This window comes from Haemaphysalis longicornis, unplaced genomic scaffold (genome assembly GCF_048455015.1).
Source record: "Haemaphysalis longicornis isolate Haplotype H1 unplaced genomic scaffold, Haemaphysalis longicornis Haplotype H1 scaffold_4, whole genome shotgun sequence".
Taxonomy (NCBI): Eukaryota; Metazoa; Arthropoda; class Arachnida; order Ixodida; family Ixodidae; genus Haemaphysalis; species Haemaphysalis longicornis.
Window position 1 is genome coordinate 94502983 of NW_027526361.1, and position 18734 is coordinate 94521716.

The 18734-nt window shown below is 50.4% G+C and overlaps 1 protein-coding gene across 5 annotated transcripts in view; it reads right to left on the reverse strand.

Annotated features, from left to right (window-relative positions):
• The window catches only part of Pnt (ETS transcription factor pointed), a 333486-nt gene that overhangs the window by 137553 nt on the left and 177199 nt on the right, over positions 1–18734 (reverse strand). The window contains exon 1 of one of the 5 annotated variants that reach the window (XM_077707314.1): positions 2663–2804. The exons of the other annotated variants lie outside the window; for them this stretch is intronic. Within the exon in view, the coding sequence (XP_077563440.1) occupies positions 2663–2695 (33 nt within the window). The 5' untranslated portion in view covers positions 2696–2804. Of the gene's footprint in view, positions 1–2662; positions 2805–18734 lie in introns of those variants that run through there. 5 annotated transcript variants of the gene reach the window in all.

Genomic DNA, 18734 nt, shown 5'->3' on the forward strand with positions numbered 1-18734 from the left:
AGAACCCCTGGATCTGACGTCAGCTTAGGGACCCGCTCCGCTGTCGTCTGCTACATTCGCCGCGCTGCTACACCCGCGCCCCGGTCGTCCGGTTCTGACTGGCAGCAGTGCCTTTGCTAGAAATGGCCCACTTTGATGCTTTGGTGCTTTAAAAAGCGTGTTTTCAATCAGATTCTGACGGCTCTGAATAATTTCAAGCTTTGTCCCGCACAATTTTACAACACACGAGGAGAGAGAGAACGACTTTCAGAGAGCATCGCTCAGACGTAACTCGCCCTCGTCCTATCTAGCGTATTTGCGAGTTTCAGCGCTCAGAGCTCCTCGATAAGTAATCAAAATGCGTAGGCTTCCCTTAACTATTTCTCAGATGCTCTTATGAAGACTCAACAGTCTAATGCTACGCATCGAGCAGCGGGTCGCACAGCAGGAAATAAAACGGGTGTTTTCTCTTTCTTTCGTTGTTGTTAGATGAACGTTTTTTTTTTTTTTTTCTGTGCCCAACGCATTCATTTTCTGCGCCGTCCTAAACGTCCTAGGAGGTTTGGGGATGTTTGCGAGGCTCACAAAGTTCGTGTGAATATTCAATGCAATAAGATCTGTGCTACGGCGCAGATAACGTTGTCCACAGTACTCGAAGGCGGCTTTTGTGCACCTAATTTCTATCGAACCATCGATATCGTAACGAACTCAATCTCAACCCGAAAAGTTATGACATGATTACGGTGTTGAAAACTTGATATACTTGCTAACATAACGCAATAAATAGTATACATGCCAATTTTCAGTATAACACAATTCGAAACCAATGAATATGTCCAGACAGCTCTTTATTGTTTTCCAACCCCTTCAGTCGCAAAGAACAAGTCCTGGCCTACTCGGGATGACGTTCGGTGAATTGAAGAATGAATCTTACTCTCTCGTCTTGGACTGAGGAGCCTGCCCACTAACCAGCTCGATTTTACTGTTAAAGTTTTCTCCTCCTCCTGGTCCTCCCCCTCTTCAGTGCAGTTTTACTATAATGCCTGTCTGAATATTGGGATGATATGGTTGTGGCAAATGTACCGAAATATCCCTCCAAATATGAAAAAACATAGTCTTACTGTATGTTTGCCTTACAGGTTACTCGTTTTGCTCAATAAGCCTGCATACTGGTTAGAAGCCAGGTAGAAAACCAGCACGCGCCTATACTCACAGCAGGTTATTTGGAAATCAACCTACATTATTTGTGCCCCATAGTGCATGTCGGCACACTTTCATGCCGTGACAACGTAAAGTGACTTGATACAGTAGTTTCGAGTGTTAGGCAAGGTTGCCAAATCTGTTTTGCCTTACATGCGATTAGCTGGAATCGTAATGCCTTCTACCAAAGCCGACAGCCCCGAAGGCCTGGAATTTGTTTTGGTCTTCCATTTTCGCTGTTGTCGGTTGTCAGCCTGCGGCTGTTACCTTTGTTCGAAAGACTGCTGAACACAGAGGCTGACGCCTAGCTCCGACTCTTCGCGCTCCGCACAGGACCAGCTTCGCAGCAATGCATGGGCGACGCCGGCAATGTTTTTTTCCGGAGCGGTATCAAAAACTATACTTAAAATCACGCCTTGAGCTAGTTTACGCTATTTTAAGTCTTTTGTTACGAAAAAAAAGTTGCGCATTCGCGAGATCTGCTGCGGACAAGCACAAAATCTCAACCGCGTGCAACGAAACGGCATAGAGAGCGAGCCCGAGTGAAGCAGACGACAAATGCGAGAATCCCTAAAAGCCGACGTCACGGAGGCGCGCTCCGCAGCGCCACCCGTGGTCGCGCTCACCGCCAATCAAGCTAAATCAGGATTGAACTGAGAACATGCGCACTTCCTTGGTAGAGTCACGTACCGTCAAGAGCAAAAGTTTACGGACCAGGGAAGCAGCAAATTTGGGTTTTTTTTTTTGCCACACGGCAGCCCGGGGTGTTATGTACGGTGTTTTTGTAATACTTTTGTAATTACACAGCCTCTCGCATGCATACCCCAGTTTTTGTGCTGCTACCGGAAGATAAATAATCCAAAAGTGCCATTTTCTTGGTCCGTAAACTTTTGCTCACAGCTGTACAATGAAACTGGAACACAAAAAATGAAACGGAATGTAGAAAACACGCAATTTCTTTCCGCGCAAGTAGAATGATCGCTTTGCTCAGTTACCGAGCGATAATAATCTTTCCAAACAAAACGGCGCAAATATTTGACGTTCATGAACCACAAGCGATGTGATGCATTGTGGTTTGTATTTTCGCGCACACATTTCATTCGTCCATTTCTCTACGTCAAACTAGATGCAAGAACCACCCGAATCCATGATTGCGATGCAAATAACATATCCTGATTCCCCGCGCCCCATGGTATTCGAGCATGTTCGACTATATATATAAAAAAAAAAAACTTTAACGCGGTGAATTTACAGAGAGTTCAAACGGCTACTTTTCTGCTAAATCTGGAGGCCGTACACAACGGCTGCAAAAACCTCCACCCCTTATAACCAAGCCTGAGAAGCGGCGGCCCATACCGGCTTTTTGTTTTGTTGCTAAAAAGCCCCAAATGATGTTCTCTGTATAGCTCCCGCAAAGAGCTATATGAACTATGGGCCCAAACGGAGACAAGCGCCCTCATCCTTCGAAAAAACAGGTACTCACCTGCAGGACGTCCCAGAAATAGGTGAGCGTCATATCGGACACCTCCGCTTGTTCGAACAACGCACAGTTTTCGAAAACCAACAATCGTTGCGCGTTCAGCGACACGATCCAATCCTTGAAGGCAGTACCGTCGCACGAACAGTTACCGAGTCAACCGGTTTCAAAACTCCCGCGGCTGCACACACGAAGCAAAGCAGCCACAAAGTTGCATTCACCAATCCGGCGCAGAGCAGGTGACGAATGAAGACACGCTTCGTCCGCGCAAATAAAATCCGACGCCCTCGGCTTCGAACGGCCGCAAAAAAAAGGGCGGCTATCAACGAGCCGTCCCCGTTGGCCGTAGCAGTCGTCGACGACGCCCGACACAAATCGAAACGAGCGAGCAGGGGAACATCGCGATTCACAATAAACAAAAGAACAATCACCGCCCTGTTCCCCACCTGTTCGCGCGGGGCAGGGACATCGGTTTGCGCTCTGATCCGACCAGGCGCCGATTCACTCCTGCTTTCAAAGTGCGCGTGGAGGTATATGCGAAATGTTTATGGTGGGACATGCTTCGTCGAGATCGTTTTTCTGTTGTTTTTTTCTTTTTTTTTTTTTCTCCTTTTGCTCGCTGTTTTACAGCCAACCTGTCTCGCTCAGTCAAAGCCGCCCATTCCCGCCAGCTTTCGCTTAATGTGTCACCCAGCCACCGCGCTGCTGACTCTAGCCGCGCACCCCACTTGTCATAAACCGCGGATTCGACGAACGGCGCTTTCTGTTGTTTTCCTTTTTTTTTTTTTAATTGTAGTAGAACGTCGCTGGTGACGTCAGACAGGTATACGTGACACATCGCAGTGTGTGTGTGCGCGCACGCGCGCGCGTGTCTGTAAGTGTAAAACACAAAGTAAAACTAAATCAGATTGACGTAAAACGGTCCTCAATAAAATGAAGCACGAAGGCATTTTTGCTGCACGTTTCACGCTATAATTATATTCAAGCTGTAAAGCTGCGTTAAATGCGAATGTGCGCCAGCAGATAACACAGGGTGTGTATTTCAACGATGCTTCGCCGTGGTAATAGCCTTTGCCTGAACACCGCTAGCTATTGCCCGAAACGTAGATTTCATTGTCCTGTTATGAGTATATGGCCTTTAGCAGGCAGCTTCTTTGCATATGAAGTTCCAGCCAACCTCTCTATTCACGGTATAAATTTATCTATGACCTGCACAACCGGCTAGAAAAAAGCTAGCGAGTTTTAGCTGATCGGTAAACCGATGCGGCTCTGCCCCGTGAACATGATCGGCGCATCCGCGCGTGCGCACAACCATTTAATTCCATTCAAATCCATCTAAATCCATACATTCCAATACATTCGTAATCCATCCGTTCTCAATTCCAATCCACCCTCTTCCAACCATCCCATCTCTTTCCATTCCAACCCAATTCGATTCCATCCCATCCACCCAGTTGTCAATCAATCAATCAATCAATCAATCAATCAATCAATCAATCAATCAATCAATCAATCAATCAATCAATCAATCAATCAATCAATCAATCAATCAATCAGTGACATTTCAAATGCGTGTCTTCTGCGCGCCTTGCACACTCGTACGTACGTGGCGAGAAAGTCGCCTACAGACGACAGAGCAGGATAGGTCTATGCGTGCCCGCCTTCCTGATCCGAGAGCCTCCCGAACGCACGCGCCAGAATGTGGAAAGTGTCCTTGGGCCCGCATCGGGAACACCGAAGCGCCCGTGTTAACCTTGGCCGAGTGTTTTCAATATGCAAGCCCGTGTCTACTGTAAAGACTACACGGAACAGAGACAGCCCGCTGCAGCACATGTGGTCCCGAAGCCCACGCCATACACCTCCCTAAAAAGAAAATGCGCTAGTGAGAAAAAAAAAAGTAATTTCGGCACCCGATTCATTACAATCGCCAATAAGCGCAAACAGGTTGGGGAAGTGGCGGCCCTGAATGGAAAAAATACGTGCGCGCCAATGAACAACAACGTGTGGTGGTGGGGAGTGGCTCGCGTACGGCGTGTGTGAAGAGCGGAAGTAGCACGTGTACAAACACGGTACCCGTGCCTACCGGGAATAGAAGTCGCGCAGCCGTCGCCCGGGCTAATTTTAACTCGCGATCCATAATTGTACACTACAGCGTCGAACAATCCTCCGCACTCATCGAAAACTTCGCTAAAGCCCCCGTGTCGAACGTAGACCAACGCGTAACGATGAAACCGTGTCACCCACCGCATGATCTGTGAAAGGGGCCATAAAGACAAAATACCGCTTCGTTTAATTTCAAACAACCATCCCTTGGTAACTCACACAGCTCCGTTACACCCACGGGGGACGCTTTTTAAGAGGGAAAACGGAAGCAATTGCGAAAAACTTCGACAGTTCGCAATACATTGACATAATATGGGAATGAGTGACGTAAAATGGGTCGGCACAAAAATATTTCATCAATGCGTTAACTGCGCGCCAGCATTCAATTGATACAGCACTGGATGCCCCACTACAATCTCCCAGTCATGGTATTTGATGGTGCCTTTGGTCGACAGCCGCCAATAGCACAAACAAGATCACGTAACAGAGACATCGCCGGAAAGTGGCGCCGGTGTTGAACATGTTTTCTTTGATATCTCCATTATTTGTTCGAAAGTTTGCGATAAAATTGGTATTGGTGTTATCGGGACAGAGCCGTCCTTTAATGGAGCTAACTTGCATTTTGCCATCACGTCCCCTTTTTAAGAGCTCCCGAGAACGCACTGAACAGCAAACTTTTCTGTTTAATGCCGGGCAACTCCACTACGGATGCAATCGTCAGGTGGAAAACATGATGAAATAGTCCCGAGAAGAAAATCAAATAAAAATCTAATTTGTCTACATCGACTTCAGTCAGTTTGGAGGCGCATTAAAGAACAAAAACGAAAAAGAAAAAATACTGGGGAGCTACGGAGCTCTGGCAGTCTCTGCCTGTGATAAGAACCCCCATCTACCCCTGCCCTTCCCCTACCCTGGGCACTGGGAGAGAGCACTGTCCAGCTCGGACCCTGATGACCAGCTTTCGCTGGTGCAGAGAACCCAAGAAGCCGGACGGACTTAAGGGGTAATGGAATGAGGACTCTTGCACGGGGCAGACTGCTTTAGAGACCCGTTTATTCCTCCTCCTCCTCCTCCTCCTCCTCCTCCTCTGCCTCCTCTGCCTCCGCCTCCTTCAGGTTCCCGAAATTATTTCACAGTACTGGCCCTCCAAGTTTCTATATACAGCAGAAAAAGAAGCCAAACGTTCAACCCGCATACCTCGTTTACTGTGCTGACTTTTACGGCGGTGACTATACAGATATAGCCGCGGTCAGTATGTTTTGTCGACCCTGTTCGCAAACAGTAAGTAATTGTCTGCTCACCAACCACTTTTATGTCTCTCGAAAGGTCCTGAACCGTGGCTAAGTGTGTACGAACAAACCATTTTATCTGGTATTGCCCTCGCGCTTGAAACACATAAGGCACATCCGGCAATGCTTTTTACGACCTTGCTTTGTGCGACTCCAACCTCGAGCGCTTATAGAACAGGAGAAACTGCCCCTAACGATTATTCCACAGACAGGCGACGTTCATTAATCAACCAGACACTGCAGTTACACTCCAATATTTTTTTTATCGCCTGTTCCTATTTTGGCCAAAAGCGACACAGCAAGTTATAGACGACTGCTCACTGGGCAAGAACTTGTGCCACGTGCTTAACCCCTGATATATTAACTTTTGCCACGCTGTCCAAAGCCCCTCACGTTCACCGCGCAGAAAAATACGATCCTACGCGCGCACCTGGGCCAATTTCGGTCGATCACTGCAATTACGGAGGAGCCCTCGACCGGAGCACTTGAACCGAAGTCCCTCCTGCCTCACGGGACAAAGAGCAGGTCTTCTGCGTGATCACAAGTACGAAAGCTCTGCGCTAGCTAAACGGCGTCGCTACTGACGTCATGAAAAATTTACTAAGACGATGCTTACGCAGAAAGAGTTTGAAGATCCACGGTATAATTTCGAAATAAATGCTGGTATTACGACGAAAAAGAACGGGCTCGAGTGTCACGGTCTTTGTAAAAAAAATTCACGCATCTCCACGAAGTGAATCACGACGAGTGGGCGAAGGACTGGGGATCGTTCTTACGGTAAATCACCCGTGAGAGTGCTTACTGCTGCTAAAACGATTCCCAATCCAATCCAATCCAATCCCCTTCAATCCAATCCAATCCAATGCTCCTCGCGCATGCGCAGCACGCCCCCCCCCCCTCCCTCCCTCTCTCTCTCTCTCTCTCTCTCTCTCTCTCTCTCTCTCTCTCTCTCTCTCTCTCTCTCTCTCTCTCTCTCTCTCTCTCTCTCTCTCTCTCTCTCTCTCTCTCTCTCTCTAATCTTTTGGAACCTTTTATTTTGTTCTTGTTAACCTTTTGCGAACCTTTTGTTCACAGACGTTTCGATTTACACGGTGCTGCACCGTGAGCACGGACGACGGAAAGTCGCCCCTAAAACGCTGCTTAGGTATTCTCAATTTTAACCTCCATTGCTGTGTCCCTTTCAGACGGTGTGATCATTGATATTCCGCGTTGTGACTCAAGACGTGCACAAGCGGGCATGTGCTTGCTTGCTCACTGTGTGCGAGTGCGTGGTGTGTGCCGCCTTGATCAGAAACTATGCCAGCACTGGGGCAGATACGACGACTGTACACGTCCGTCGCCTCCTGATCGCGTTTCCAGTAGACGCAAGAAGAGCAACTTTCGGGCGCATGGGCGTGCCTTGCTCGACGTACGGGCGTCTCAATCGGAAATTACGCAAGCGTGACCGCGCCACCACCGGCATGCGTTCTTCCTTTCGGCAGCGATTCGCCAAGCGTTACGCGACGTCGGCTGGCGGCGGCGGACATGGGTGAACCGTCACCCTTTAGTTCAGAGTGCCTCGTCATGAAGTCATTACGGATTACGAGTGACGAGAAACTTGAAGCTGCACTTCTTAGCCGAAAGAAAAGAAACGGCCCTCGAACTGGGCAAAAAGCCCCGATCGCTTCTAAAGGAAAACGGGGGTGAGAAAGAAACGTTCGGGCTTCACCTTTCACCTGTGGGATGTTCGGTCGGGCGCGGTAGACCACGACCGCATGGACGCGTGCGCCGTGTCGACGACCCGCTTGAAAAGCGAGAGTAGACGACCGCGCTTCTTGGTAGGGACCAGTTTTTTACAGCTCTCCCTGCCTCTTGACCTCCTCTTTCCTTAGACGAGAAGCCCCAGATGTAATTTCAGACAAATCGGTGACGTGGTGCGCAACCTTCGAATTGACGTTTATTCTGGAGCCATCGGTGACTGTGAGGTGGATAGACATCCAACTCCGAACATCCTTCGACCAGAAGTTATACATACGTGCACGGACATGCACGGAAGAAATCGAGCCTCGTATACTTTTAGGTGTTTTAAGTTGTTACTACTCCTAAGTGCACTGTAATAGCCGAATTTATCTCGGCAACGTTTAGGTCTTTGAAAAATGTTCAAGCACGTTGTTGATTGATTGATTGATTGATTGATTGATTGATTGATTGATTGATTGTGGGGGTTAAACGCGCCGACGCTACGCAGGCAATGAGGCGCGCCATAGTGGCGGGCTCCGGATTAGTTTAGACCACCTGGGCATCTTCAACGTGCGGCGAAATCTTCCAACACACGAGAGTTTTCGCTTTTCGCCTCCACCAGAAAAGTGACGACCGCCGCGGCCGGGAATCGAACCCGCGTCTTAGGGCTCAGCAGCACAGCGCATCAGCCACTGAGCCACGGCGGCGGGTCCGAACATGAGGGCACGCGACGAAACCCCACGCGCTTGAATTCATGAACCAAAAACGCTGTCGATGACATCATCCACGGCTCGTACTCCCCGAAACGCGTCATAATTTTTTTTCCCAATACTTTCTAGTAAGGAGTGCTTTTTTGTTTTTCGTTGTTTATTGGTTCTTTTTTTTTTTCTTAGTGTATTGTGTGCTTGTGTCGATCCGCCGTTACTGTGTTCTTTTACGGCGAATGATGTGCGCTTACCATTTGCTTTTATTTTTGCTCCGAGTGTGATTTCGTTTATGGCTGCGGTTATTGCATTTGCTTTACCAGTTTCTTAGACATTGTTTTATATTTTTGTGTGTACAATCCTTAAACTTTTGTCGCGTGCTTTTGACGTCTTTTTTTGCTTCTATGTAAGCCCCCCCAACCCCCCTTTAGAATGCTTGTATGCCCTGAGGGTAAAATAAATAAATAAATAAATAAATTTTCTAAACCCATATTGAGCGTCACTGTTCAGTAGTGATGCGGACGCGGAGGTGCGAGCTCCTCGATATCGGCTGTGCAGGGCCGCACGTGCCCGGAAGCTGCAGGGGGCATTCATCGCCAGGCGCTTCCGTCATCTCAATGGGGAGCGAGGTGTCGCAGCGCGCGGAAGAACAGCGGAACTCTCCATCACTAGCCGTGCTCGTAAATTCCCGCCACACAACGAGCCAGAAACGACCCGCGAAGGAGGGAGCAAGGGAACACTGGGAAACAGTTTAAAGGAAGTGGATACGGTACACCTCGCGGTGTTGCTGGCCACACATGGAAGCAGTTGGCCGAAAAATTAATACCGCGCAGCTATTTACGGGCGCGCCTATATCGAGGTATAAACTGACACCGCGACGACAGCGGGGCAAATGAGGAGCGTAAATGCACAATCCGCCTCACTTTTTTCTCTCTTGAATGCCGGGGCCGTATACAACTCTGTCACGACCGAGTTAGTTAGGAAGCGGCAACGCCACACGCGCGTGGGGTAAGCGTGGCGCCTCAAAAGTCCTCCGTTGATGCATACTGCGCCGATGGTCCATGTGACTCCAGCAGTAAGCGCAAGAGCGAACGTCGGTATTACGATTAAGTATACCGCGTGCCGCATCGGCAAGTATTTGGTATTCCACACTTGGCAGCGCCCTTGTGTCTCGTATTTTCGTCGTACAACTGTGTATGTCTTGCGGTCAACGTATCCCAAGTGGGTTTTAGCTGAAGTTTGAAATTCAAGCACCGACTGTATAAACACGGGCTATGACACCACGCGCCGTAGCGCAGTGGTATACAGACAAATCACGTAGCGCTCCCTACCAAAGTCGGCCGAAATATCGCACACTTGGCAGTAACTTGCATTTCGCCTCCGGCAGGATTGCAGCCGCGACGCGGTTGGGAATCGAACTCTCGATCTCGTGCCCAGCAGCACAGCGCGTTATGCCGCTGAGCCATCAACGCCACCATTTTCTTCACGGTCCAACTGTTTAGGAATATATCATTACGACTACTCCTTGTGCCGTTCGCCGACCGGGCTTAACTGGGCATCGTGTACAGTGCTCAGCGATTGAAACGCGATACTCGGAGCGCGTGGCTGCCGGTGCTTGTTGCGCCACAGGTGAGCACTTGTGAAAGCGAGCTGATGCATTGTGGTATACGATGAGGGTGAGAGCATTCGTGACGCATGCTTAGTGCATCCGGGAGACAGCCCTTCAGTGTGTGGTTCTTGGCGGTGCCATAGGGGTACTACATGCCATGGCTTCAAAACGCTGCGCCTGCGTGCTGCGCCGCGCCGTGCGAAGCTGGGCGAGCTGGCATCGCGCGCATTATGAAGAATTTGAATGCACATTTATCGCGATGTGTTATCGTGGCGCGGCGCAGCACGCAGGCGCAGCGTTTTGAAGCCATGGCATGTAGCACCCCTATGGCTCCGTCAAGAACCACACACTGAAGGGCTGTCTCCCAGATGCACTAAGCATGCGTCACGAACGCTCTCACCGTCATCGTATACCACAATGCATCAGCTCGCTTTCACAAGCGCTCATCTGTGGCGCAACAAGCAGCGGCAGCCACGCGCTCCGAGTATCGCGTTTCAATCGCTGAGTACTGTACGTGTAACCTCTTTCTTCCATAGAGAGCGGCTTACGAGGTTGGCATTCCGCACAACTTCGTTCAAGAGGTTCCGTTTCAGCAGTTCTACAATCCGTCCGTTTGAGGCCTGATTTCGTCACCGGCTCGTTATCACTGCTCGTCAGGGAATCTGCCGTCGTGGTCACGTGACCGCGATTTTTTTTCAGATGAAACATACAGCGTGCCGCCACTTTAGCGCCGTCATAAACGGTTGCGCACGTTTAACTAAACAGCTGTTCAAAGAGCACGCGGTTCACTACCGTGGTTCTCTACAATGTACAAGACAACAAAGGAACTGGGTCAGTCGGCTTCCTTGGGACAAATTCTGGTGGGAACAATGATAAGGGCGAAACCTGCCGAGTCCAATGAATGAAAGCAGGGAAGGGGCTTACCGCGGTATCGAGCGGCTTCGTCGGCGCCACAGCCGACTCATTTCGGAGGCCAACCAAAACGCAAGAGTCAACACATAATCCTCGGTGATCAAACAAGAAAGCAAGGAGGCGCGATCAAGTTGCGAAGAACGGGGATGTTCGACGGAACAACGGGTTCACCGCTGAATGCACAAGGCGGGCAGGTGACGAAGTGGGGACCGAGACGTAAACAGGTTGACAAAGAAAGAAGAAAAACTTGGAGGGGGTCGGCACCGCTACCGGTCGCGCATTCACAAGAGCACGCGCCCGACGGGGTCTCGGCGTCGCCTTTGAAAAAACGCTGGGGACGTCGAGCGATGAACGCGACTCGGCGAGAACCCACTCTCCGCTCGCTCGACGGACGCTTCGCGTCACACGACGGGCGGAGAAGGGAGAAGCTCAAGACGCGGCGATGACGACGAAAAGGAGGAGGGAGCGCGAGAGGCTGGAAGAGAGGGGTCAGCGAAGTAACGAGAAAATAAACGAGCGCCGTGTAGACACATCGCTGGCGGTGGCAGAAGGGTCAGAAATAAAGCATGGGTAGAAAGAGCGGCGCGAGCGAAAATTGCCGCCGCCGTCGTCGGCGCTGTACGGATCAAACGCGGTGACGCGCTCCTTCGCGGGCAGGGTCTTGATTGGCGTCCAAGGACCCGCTCGTCTTTGCAGCAGCAGCAGCAGCCCGTCTCTCGTTCACGCCTCGGCATCGCCCAATGCCAGACGCGACGGCCAACTGCCGATGTTGCTCTTATCGGGGTTATTAGACGTGCTCAGTTCGCTCGTAGGAGCCACTTGCCAAGTAAGCGATCGCGCGAACGCCCACAGCGTCTCGAACCACCAACAGAACAAGTTGGCGCGCCTGGCTGGCTAGTAATACATTGCGTTAGCTCATTTTGATCTGTGAGCGTATTTATTTGAAAGGCGGTCGACGAGCTTGCCGGGACCCGCAAGGTTGAGTTAATTTTCTAAAAAAAAAAAAAAAATACATACACCTTAAATGCAGTCGAGCGGGTACAAACGGAAAGCACAGAAGTTCACAGTTGAGGAAAAATTCGCCTCGGCCTAGTATGCGAACCCTAGCCCACCGCTGAAAACGTGACACGTCACAGCGGACGCGCAGCAGGCGCGACGCAACCGGTGCGACGGCGGTGATACATGCTATTGAACAAAGAAAGATTTGTTCAATCTTTCGGATCATTTGCATTTATTGTGGAAGAATTCTGAGAAGACACATAGTGACCGAGCTGGGGCGCTGCCCATTACGCGTAGTCAGTTGTTAACTCCGGTGATGACGTCACTACGCGCAGCCAATTGGATGACGCGCTGTGTGGAAGGCGGCGCTTGTGCAACTGGTTGTAGCGGCAGACTCTGCGGTACGCATGACGTGGTTAAGTTATAACGGGTACTTGAGAACAAAATGCTCCAAGCACGGGGCGTGTAAATGCTTCTAGCATTCGGGGGAGGGAATTGATGGGTACATGATGGAGATTCAGCTGAATTTTGAACTACAAGCGCTAAAACAAAAACACGCACGCCTTGATCGGCAAAACAGGCCTGACTTGTATTCGAAATTTCCTTTGGCGCATATCGGCTGAGATTACCGTCGGTTCACAAAACAAAGTGGCTATTAGCTACAAAAAAAGAAAACCGACACATAACGGAGATTATCAGCTGGCTGAGTTCCATTTTAGGCGCCCGTGCATAAGAAAGTATTAAAAGCGATAAAGTAGGATGTAGCTGTGCCAAGCAAACAAAATGAAACGCGGATCGCACGAGTTCGGGTTGATCAATGGGCATGAAGCAGGAACTTTACTGCCGCGTTGTGGTTAAAACAGGGCGCAAGTTAGAGAAAAAATCCGCCGTGGCTAAACAAACGCAGTTACTATTAATAATAAAAATGGTACTAATGATTTACTATGCTGTTTACTGACTCGCCCTGACTTCGATCCGCTCCGACTGCACCACCATGTGCATTTGCCGTCTGCCAGCGCACACACGCCCGGACGAACACGTGGAAAGCTTTTTTTCTTCTTTGTAGAAAAACATCACACCTACGTGACATGCGGCGCGAGCAACGACTTTTTCCGGCCCGTTTTATTTTATTAGCCCAACTTCCTTTGCATCCACGTCACTGTTTCGCGCGAAGGTGACAAAGCAGCGGCGTGTGTTCGTTTCGTAGCGTTTCACCTCGGCACAAATGTGAGGGAGAAGTGGAAAAAAACAAAACAAAAAAAACGGCTATATTTTAGCAGCGCGTAGCGTATTGTTACAGACTGTGAAATGTTGTTAGAATAAGGTAAAAAGAGGGCCAGAGTCGAGTATTGTTAGGAATGAAGGCACTAATACTGTGAGCCCCCGTTATAACGAAATCGCTTTACTCGAAGCGTTCCGTGGTCCCGCCACTATAATACTTGCTTTTAACGAAGTATCGCTTAAAACGAAGCCAGCTTGTCCCAGATACTTCGTTATAGCGGGGATTCGTTGTATCAGCCTCACGAAGATACGTGTATCAATCCGTACTGACATAAACTTCGAGTTTAGAAAACACGTATTCCGAAACGCCGGGGGAAATAGATAAAAGGTGGTGTTAGAAGCGCAATCATTTCGCGAGAAAAAAAAAACAGGTTCGCGTGCGCAAAATACTTGATTGATTGAGTGGTTTAACGCGCCGACGCAACGCAGGCGATGAGGCGCGCCGTAGTGGAGGGCTCCGGATTAATTTTGACCACCTGGGGATCTTTATCGTGCGCCGAAATCTCGTACACACGGGCGTTTTTGCTTTTCGCCTCCATCAGAAAAGCGGCCGCCGCGGCCGGGAATCGAACCCGCGACCTCGTGCTCAGCAGCGCAACGCCTTAGCCACTGAGCCACCGCGGCGGGTGCGCAAAATACTTTGTCCGTACTTTGTAAGAAGTCCGTACTTTGCGTGCGCAAAGTACGGACTACTGAGCGACGAGGAATCGGGATGTTTACTTTCCTTGCGTAAGCAAGCCCATGGTGTCACTGCCGCTAAAGCTACCAAGTAATATAGAACAGCGTACGGACACGGTTTTTTGTACGCAATAAACGTACCGGTTGCGAAAGCCCATCTTCGCATAATTTTTCCGCGAGGGCAATAGAAGCACGCTGCTTCCTACCACGTAGGCAGGCACCCAGTGCAACCTTTAACTTAAAAAAAAAAAAAAAAAGCGTAGCCTGTAAACGGGAAGTTGACGACTGATTTCTGAAATCCCATAAATTAATTCCGAACAGCCAACTACTACGCCATTTTTAATGTTGTCTGCAAGTTTACGCATACTGAAAGCACCGACGAGAAGAGCGATTTACTGCCAATGTTTTTCCGATGCATTCGTTCATGTGCTGATGTGCGCCGCGGCCGAAATGCGTTTTAGATCCGCCCTTCGCACCGGCGCAGTGCGAAGTTCCTACTTCACGCAAATTTCTCCGAATCGTGAGCGAACTACGCCCGTAGATCGACAACATCAACTCTTATCTCGGCGCTTACAGGTACGCAGTCCATTAACGAGTACACGCTAGTAAGCGGCCCTCGCACCTAAAACGCGGCTGCCGGTACACACAGCTGCAAATTCCTCTCCGCAGCGGTAGAAGGGGCGTCTTTTCCCGCCGCGTCTGCAAATCTGCGAAGCCGCCGCCGCATACTCCACTTTTCAGGGAGGTCACCTGTCTAGCCCCTGATAATAAATGTGCTTGTAATAACAGACACCGTGGTGCAGGCGCTTGTTCCGCGGCCCCATTCTGCCACGTGCCCCCGCTCGCAAAGTTGAAAAATATGGCAGCGAAATGCAGGAACAAAAGCGGCAGTGTTACCGAAACGCGAGGTTTATGCGCAGTGCGAAACAGAGAAAAGCGAGCGGGCAAGGCAGGGGCGCGAAAGGCGCGCTTTGCTTATTGTGTCTATCGTCCTCGCCGCGGCGGCGATCTTCGTCCTTACGTCGTTAACGAATGATCCGACACACGTGTGAAGCGCCCCGGCGTGCAATGCATCATCAGCTCGACCGACCTTGTCCGATATACGCGCCCTGATTGCCGCGATCACGTGTGTCACTAGTGCGCAGCTTAGACAGCGTGTCGCGGGGCCGACGGGGCCTAGCGATCATTTAAATCAGAGCGGCTTCTTTTCCTGTTAAAATCTCCTTAAATGAGTCATTTTGCCACCAAGAATAGAAAGCATGAGGAAGATTTATAGAGAATAGCTGAAATAGAAGTACAAGTTAACAGAAATAGAAAAAAGGCGATAAAAGAAGTGACATGATGCGGGCGTCTTCGCGTAAATTGGGGTACTGCAGACGCCAGTTTCAGACACTCCACACATTTCTTTTAAATGAGGCCATCCGTGCACAAGTGAACGTCAGGAGGGCGGCCCGTGTCGCAGTTCCCGTTCGTTTTCATTTGACACCATTATGACTTCCTTCGTAAAGTTGGCTTTCCCTCATTAAGCATATGCTCGCAGTGAAGCACCCTTTACAGGCCACGGCGCGATTGTTTTTGGCACATACGGCGGACGGCGCGAAATTTGAAGTAATGGCACTCCCTGCAATAAGCCTTAAACCCGCGCGCACTACAGAGCATTATAAGCAACCCATTCGGCGTACAGGCTCACTCCCCCCTACACACACTCCACATGCGTGCACACGCACACGCGCACGCTATAAACTGTAATCTAGATAACGCAGCTTCGGGAGCCCCGGCTTTGAATGCCAGCTGTCGCCGTGCGATGCCGGCTGTTCGCATGCGCGCAGCAGGATAAGCCGCGCTATGTCATGTAGTGCGCATGCGCAGTGGGCCGGTTCAAAAGGCATGTACCAAAGTACAGAACACTACACGGAGCGGTTATCCGCTCTCCACAAACAACTGGATTGACTGAAGCGATCCTTCGCACCACACTTGCGCGCGATCATTAGCGAGGAGAAAGTAAAACGCTTTCCGATCTCGATATCGCGTTAAGCCGCCGAAGCAAGAACGCGTCCGTTCCCCAGGCGAATTCTCAACACGTCTGAGCGCGCCAAGGCACGCCGCGTTCCAGGCGAGAAAGTCGGCTGCCACATATTTATCCTTCGCCAGGCTCGGCGACGATTCAAGGGCAGCGCGGGCGAGCGCTTTTGTCTTCGGCCTAAGCGCCGCGGCTGCTGCGCGAGCACGGGCGGAGCGGCGAATTAATTGGAAGGGGGGCTCGTTCCCGAAGGCACCTCGTTAGCGGGTATGCGCACAACGGCCAGCGTTCACCTCGGACAAACAACAGTGCGGCCAAAACAGCGCGTGGAGAGGCGGAGAGGAGGCCTCAGGTGGCTCACGCCGCCGAGCGGCTTTCGAGAGCGGCGACAATCGGTGGCCCTTGGCGTTCAAGGCCTTTGCGCAGAGACAACACGCCGACGCCGCCGCCGCCGCCGGCAGCAGCTGTCGCTGACCCGCTGGCCTTGAACGCTGCCGTCACCGGCCGAGTCGTCGGCGTGAAGTGAGGCGCTGCTCGTGCACGCTACCCCGCGACTCTATCGCCTCCTGTAGGAGGTAAACTCAGTAGTGGAGACGTGTAGTCAGCGCAAGTTAGGGCCGAAGTGAACGCGCCTGCGAACGTCACAGATGATGATGCTGATGATTACGACGACGATGATGATGATGCAACCAGCGCTCTTGGCTCGTACCCACAAGGGGATCTGGCCGGGGCTAAATCCCTGACTGCGCTCCGACTGTAGCTTAAACAATTAACTTGTTTTTTCATAAAAAGGGGGTGTGAAATAAATGTCCCTGTGATAAAAACCAGAATTACTCAATAATTATGGATTCATTAGCAACTTCGCACCGTCGTGGCCATTATCCTTTTCTTCGTCTTGAGATCTATGGCCAAATTTTCGCTGTTCCCCTCCGTCTGCAGCCATGGACCAACTAGCCCGAGCCTTAACCCTAGCGAGGTTACCTACGCACTTTTATGGTCCCGAAGCTGTACGCCTACTGGGCCTCAGGGCGTGGCCACATGAAGCAGCACCCTTCGCTGGGGTAAGTTTTATCTTCGGCTTCGGTTTTATCTTTTAGTACGTGAGGATTATTTGGGGAGTAGGCCACTGAAAAAGTATGGCGCCCTATATCAGCGAAATCAATGCATAATTGGTCGTCAGCAGTTATATTGGTGCGAATGTGCGTGATTGGTACCCTAAGAAACGATAAGGAAGAACTGGAACAAAAAAAAAAAAAAACATAACACGTGATATAATGGGCCATGAAATGCATAGCGGTGAAGCTGATTTTGAGGAAACGGATGCATTCGCATGGATACTGGGACATTCCCCACGTACAATGGCTTCCCAGCAATGCTCTTGTGTGTAGTGGCGAAGTCGACATAAACACGATTGGGTTACCAGTTACCAGTTACCAGTTACCACCTACCAGTTACCAGTTACCAGTTACCAGTTACCACCAGTTAACACGTTACCAGTTACCACCTGTGTTACCACCTGTAACAGGGAAAAGAAAGTATTTCGGGCCTAATAAGCTTTAGTGCCTGCCCTAAGCAGCGCTAGTATTAAACCAAGAGTGTAAAACATGGTTATATTAGTCCTTCTTGGTAAGATGACATGTCATCACCCCGCTTCAAAGGGGAAACCAATAGGAATCATCATCATCATCGGGTTACAGCAGAGCGGTTGGCAAGAATCATACGCAGTAGTAGACAATGTTCAAATTTTGTGGTTATTTGTGTGCGTGCGTGTTGTGTGTGTGTGTGTGTGTGTGTGTGTGTGTGTGTGTGTGTGTGTGTGTGTGTGTGTGTGTGTGTGTGTGTGTGTGTGTGTGTGTGTGTGTGCGTGTGTGTGTGTGTGTGTGTGTGTGCGTGCGTGTGTGTTGTGTGTGCGTGTACGTGCGTGAGTGCGTGCGTGTTGTGCGTGTGCGTGCGTGTGTGTGTGCGTGCGTGCGTGCGTGCGTGTGTGTGATTCCGAGGGCAGGCAAATGCCCCTGGTAGTTACCAAAAGCCCTTTACACTACACTGCCACCGCAAGAAGCAAAAACGCAAGAATAGTGAGACGAGGTGGCAACGAGTGCTCCCGGGCCAATGCACCATCTTGCTCCTCTCCAAGACTATTGCCCACGTAATTCTGACTTCAAAACTCGCGGGCAGCGGCAACGATGGACGGCAGCTTCATCTCTCGACATTGACCCAGATTCCGCAAAGAAGCGGGAACAGTCGCGACGCTTCCAAGGTTGGACAGAGGGGAAACCGCCAACGCGGGACCAAAGAAAATACAAATCGACTCGATATTTTTACGCTGCCAAAGTGGAGGAGACAACGTATGGATGCAAAAAAAAGAACACACGCACTGAGAGCTCCACTTGGCAGTCACGTCCCGCCCGCCACGGAGCGCGAATTATAAACGGGGCGGAACCTGTTCTGGCCGCTCACTGCATGCAGCAGCGCGCCAGCGGCCGCCAAAGAAAGCATCGAATTCCGCGCTAATGAGCCAAGCTCTCACTCTCGCTGATCGGGCCAAGCTCAGGGGCGCACTGGACGGCCAGGGACAACCCCGTTGGGAATCAAGCCAAATAAATAAAAAATAACAATCACGAAAATATAACAGCGATTGCGTAAACCTTGGCTACGTGCACGCACGACCGTCAGGCCGCTCACGGGTCTCAAATCTGCCAATATGTAATTTATTTTCCCGAGAATAACGCGGAGAGCAGCAGCCGGAGGCCAACTATCTGAATAT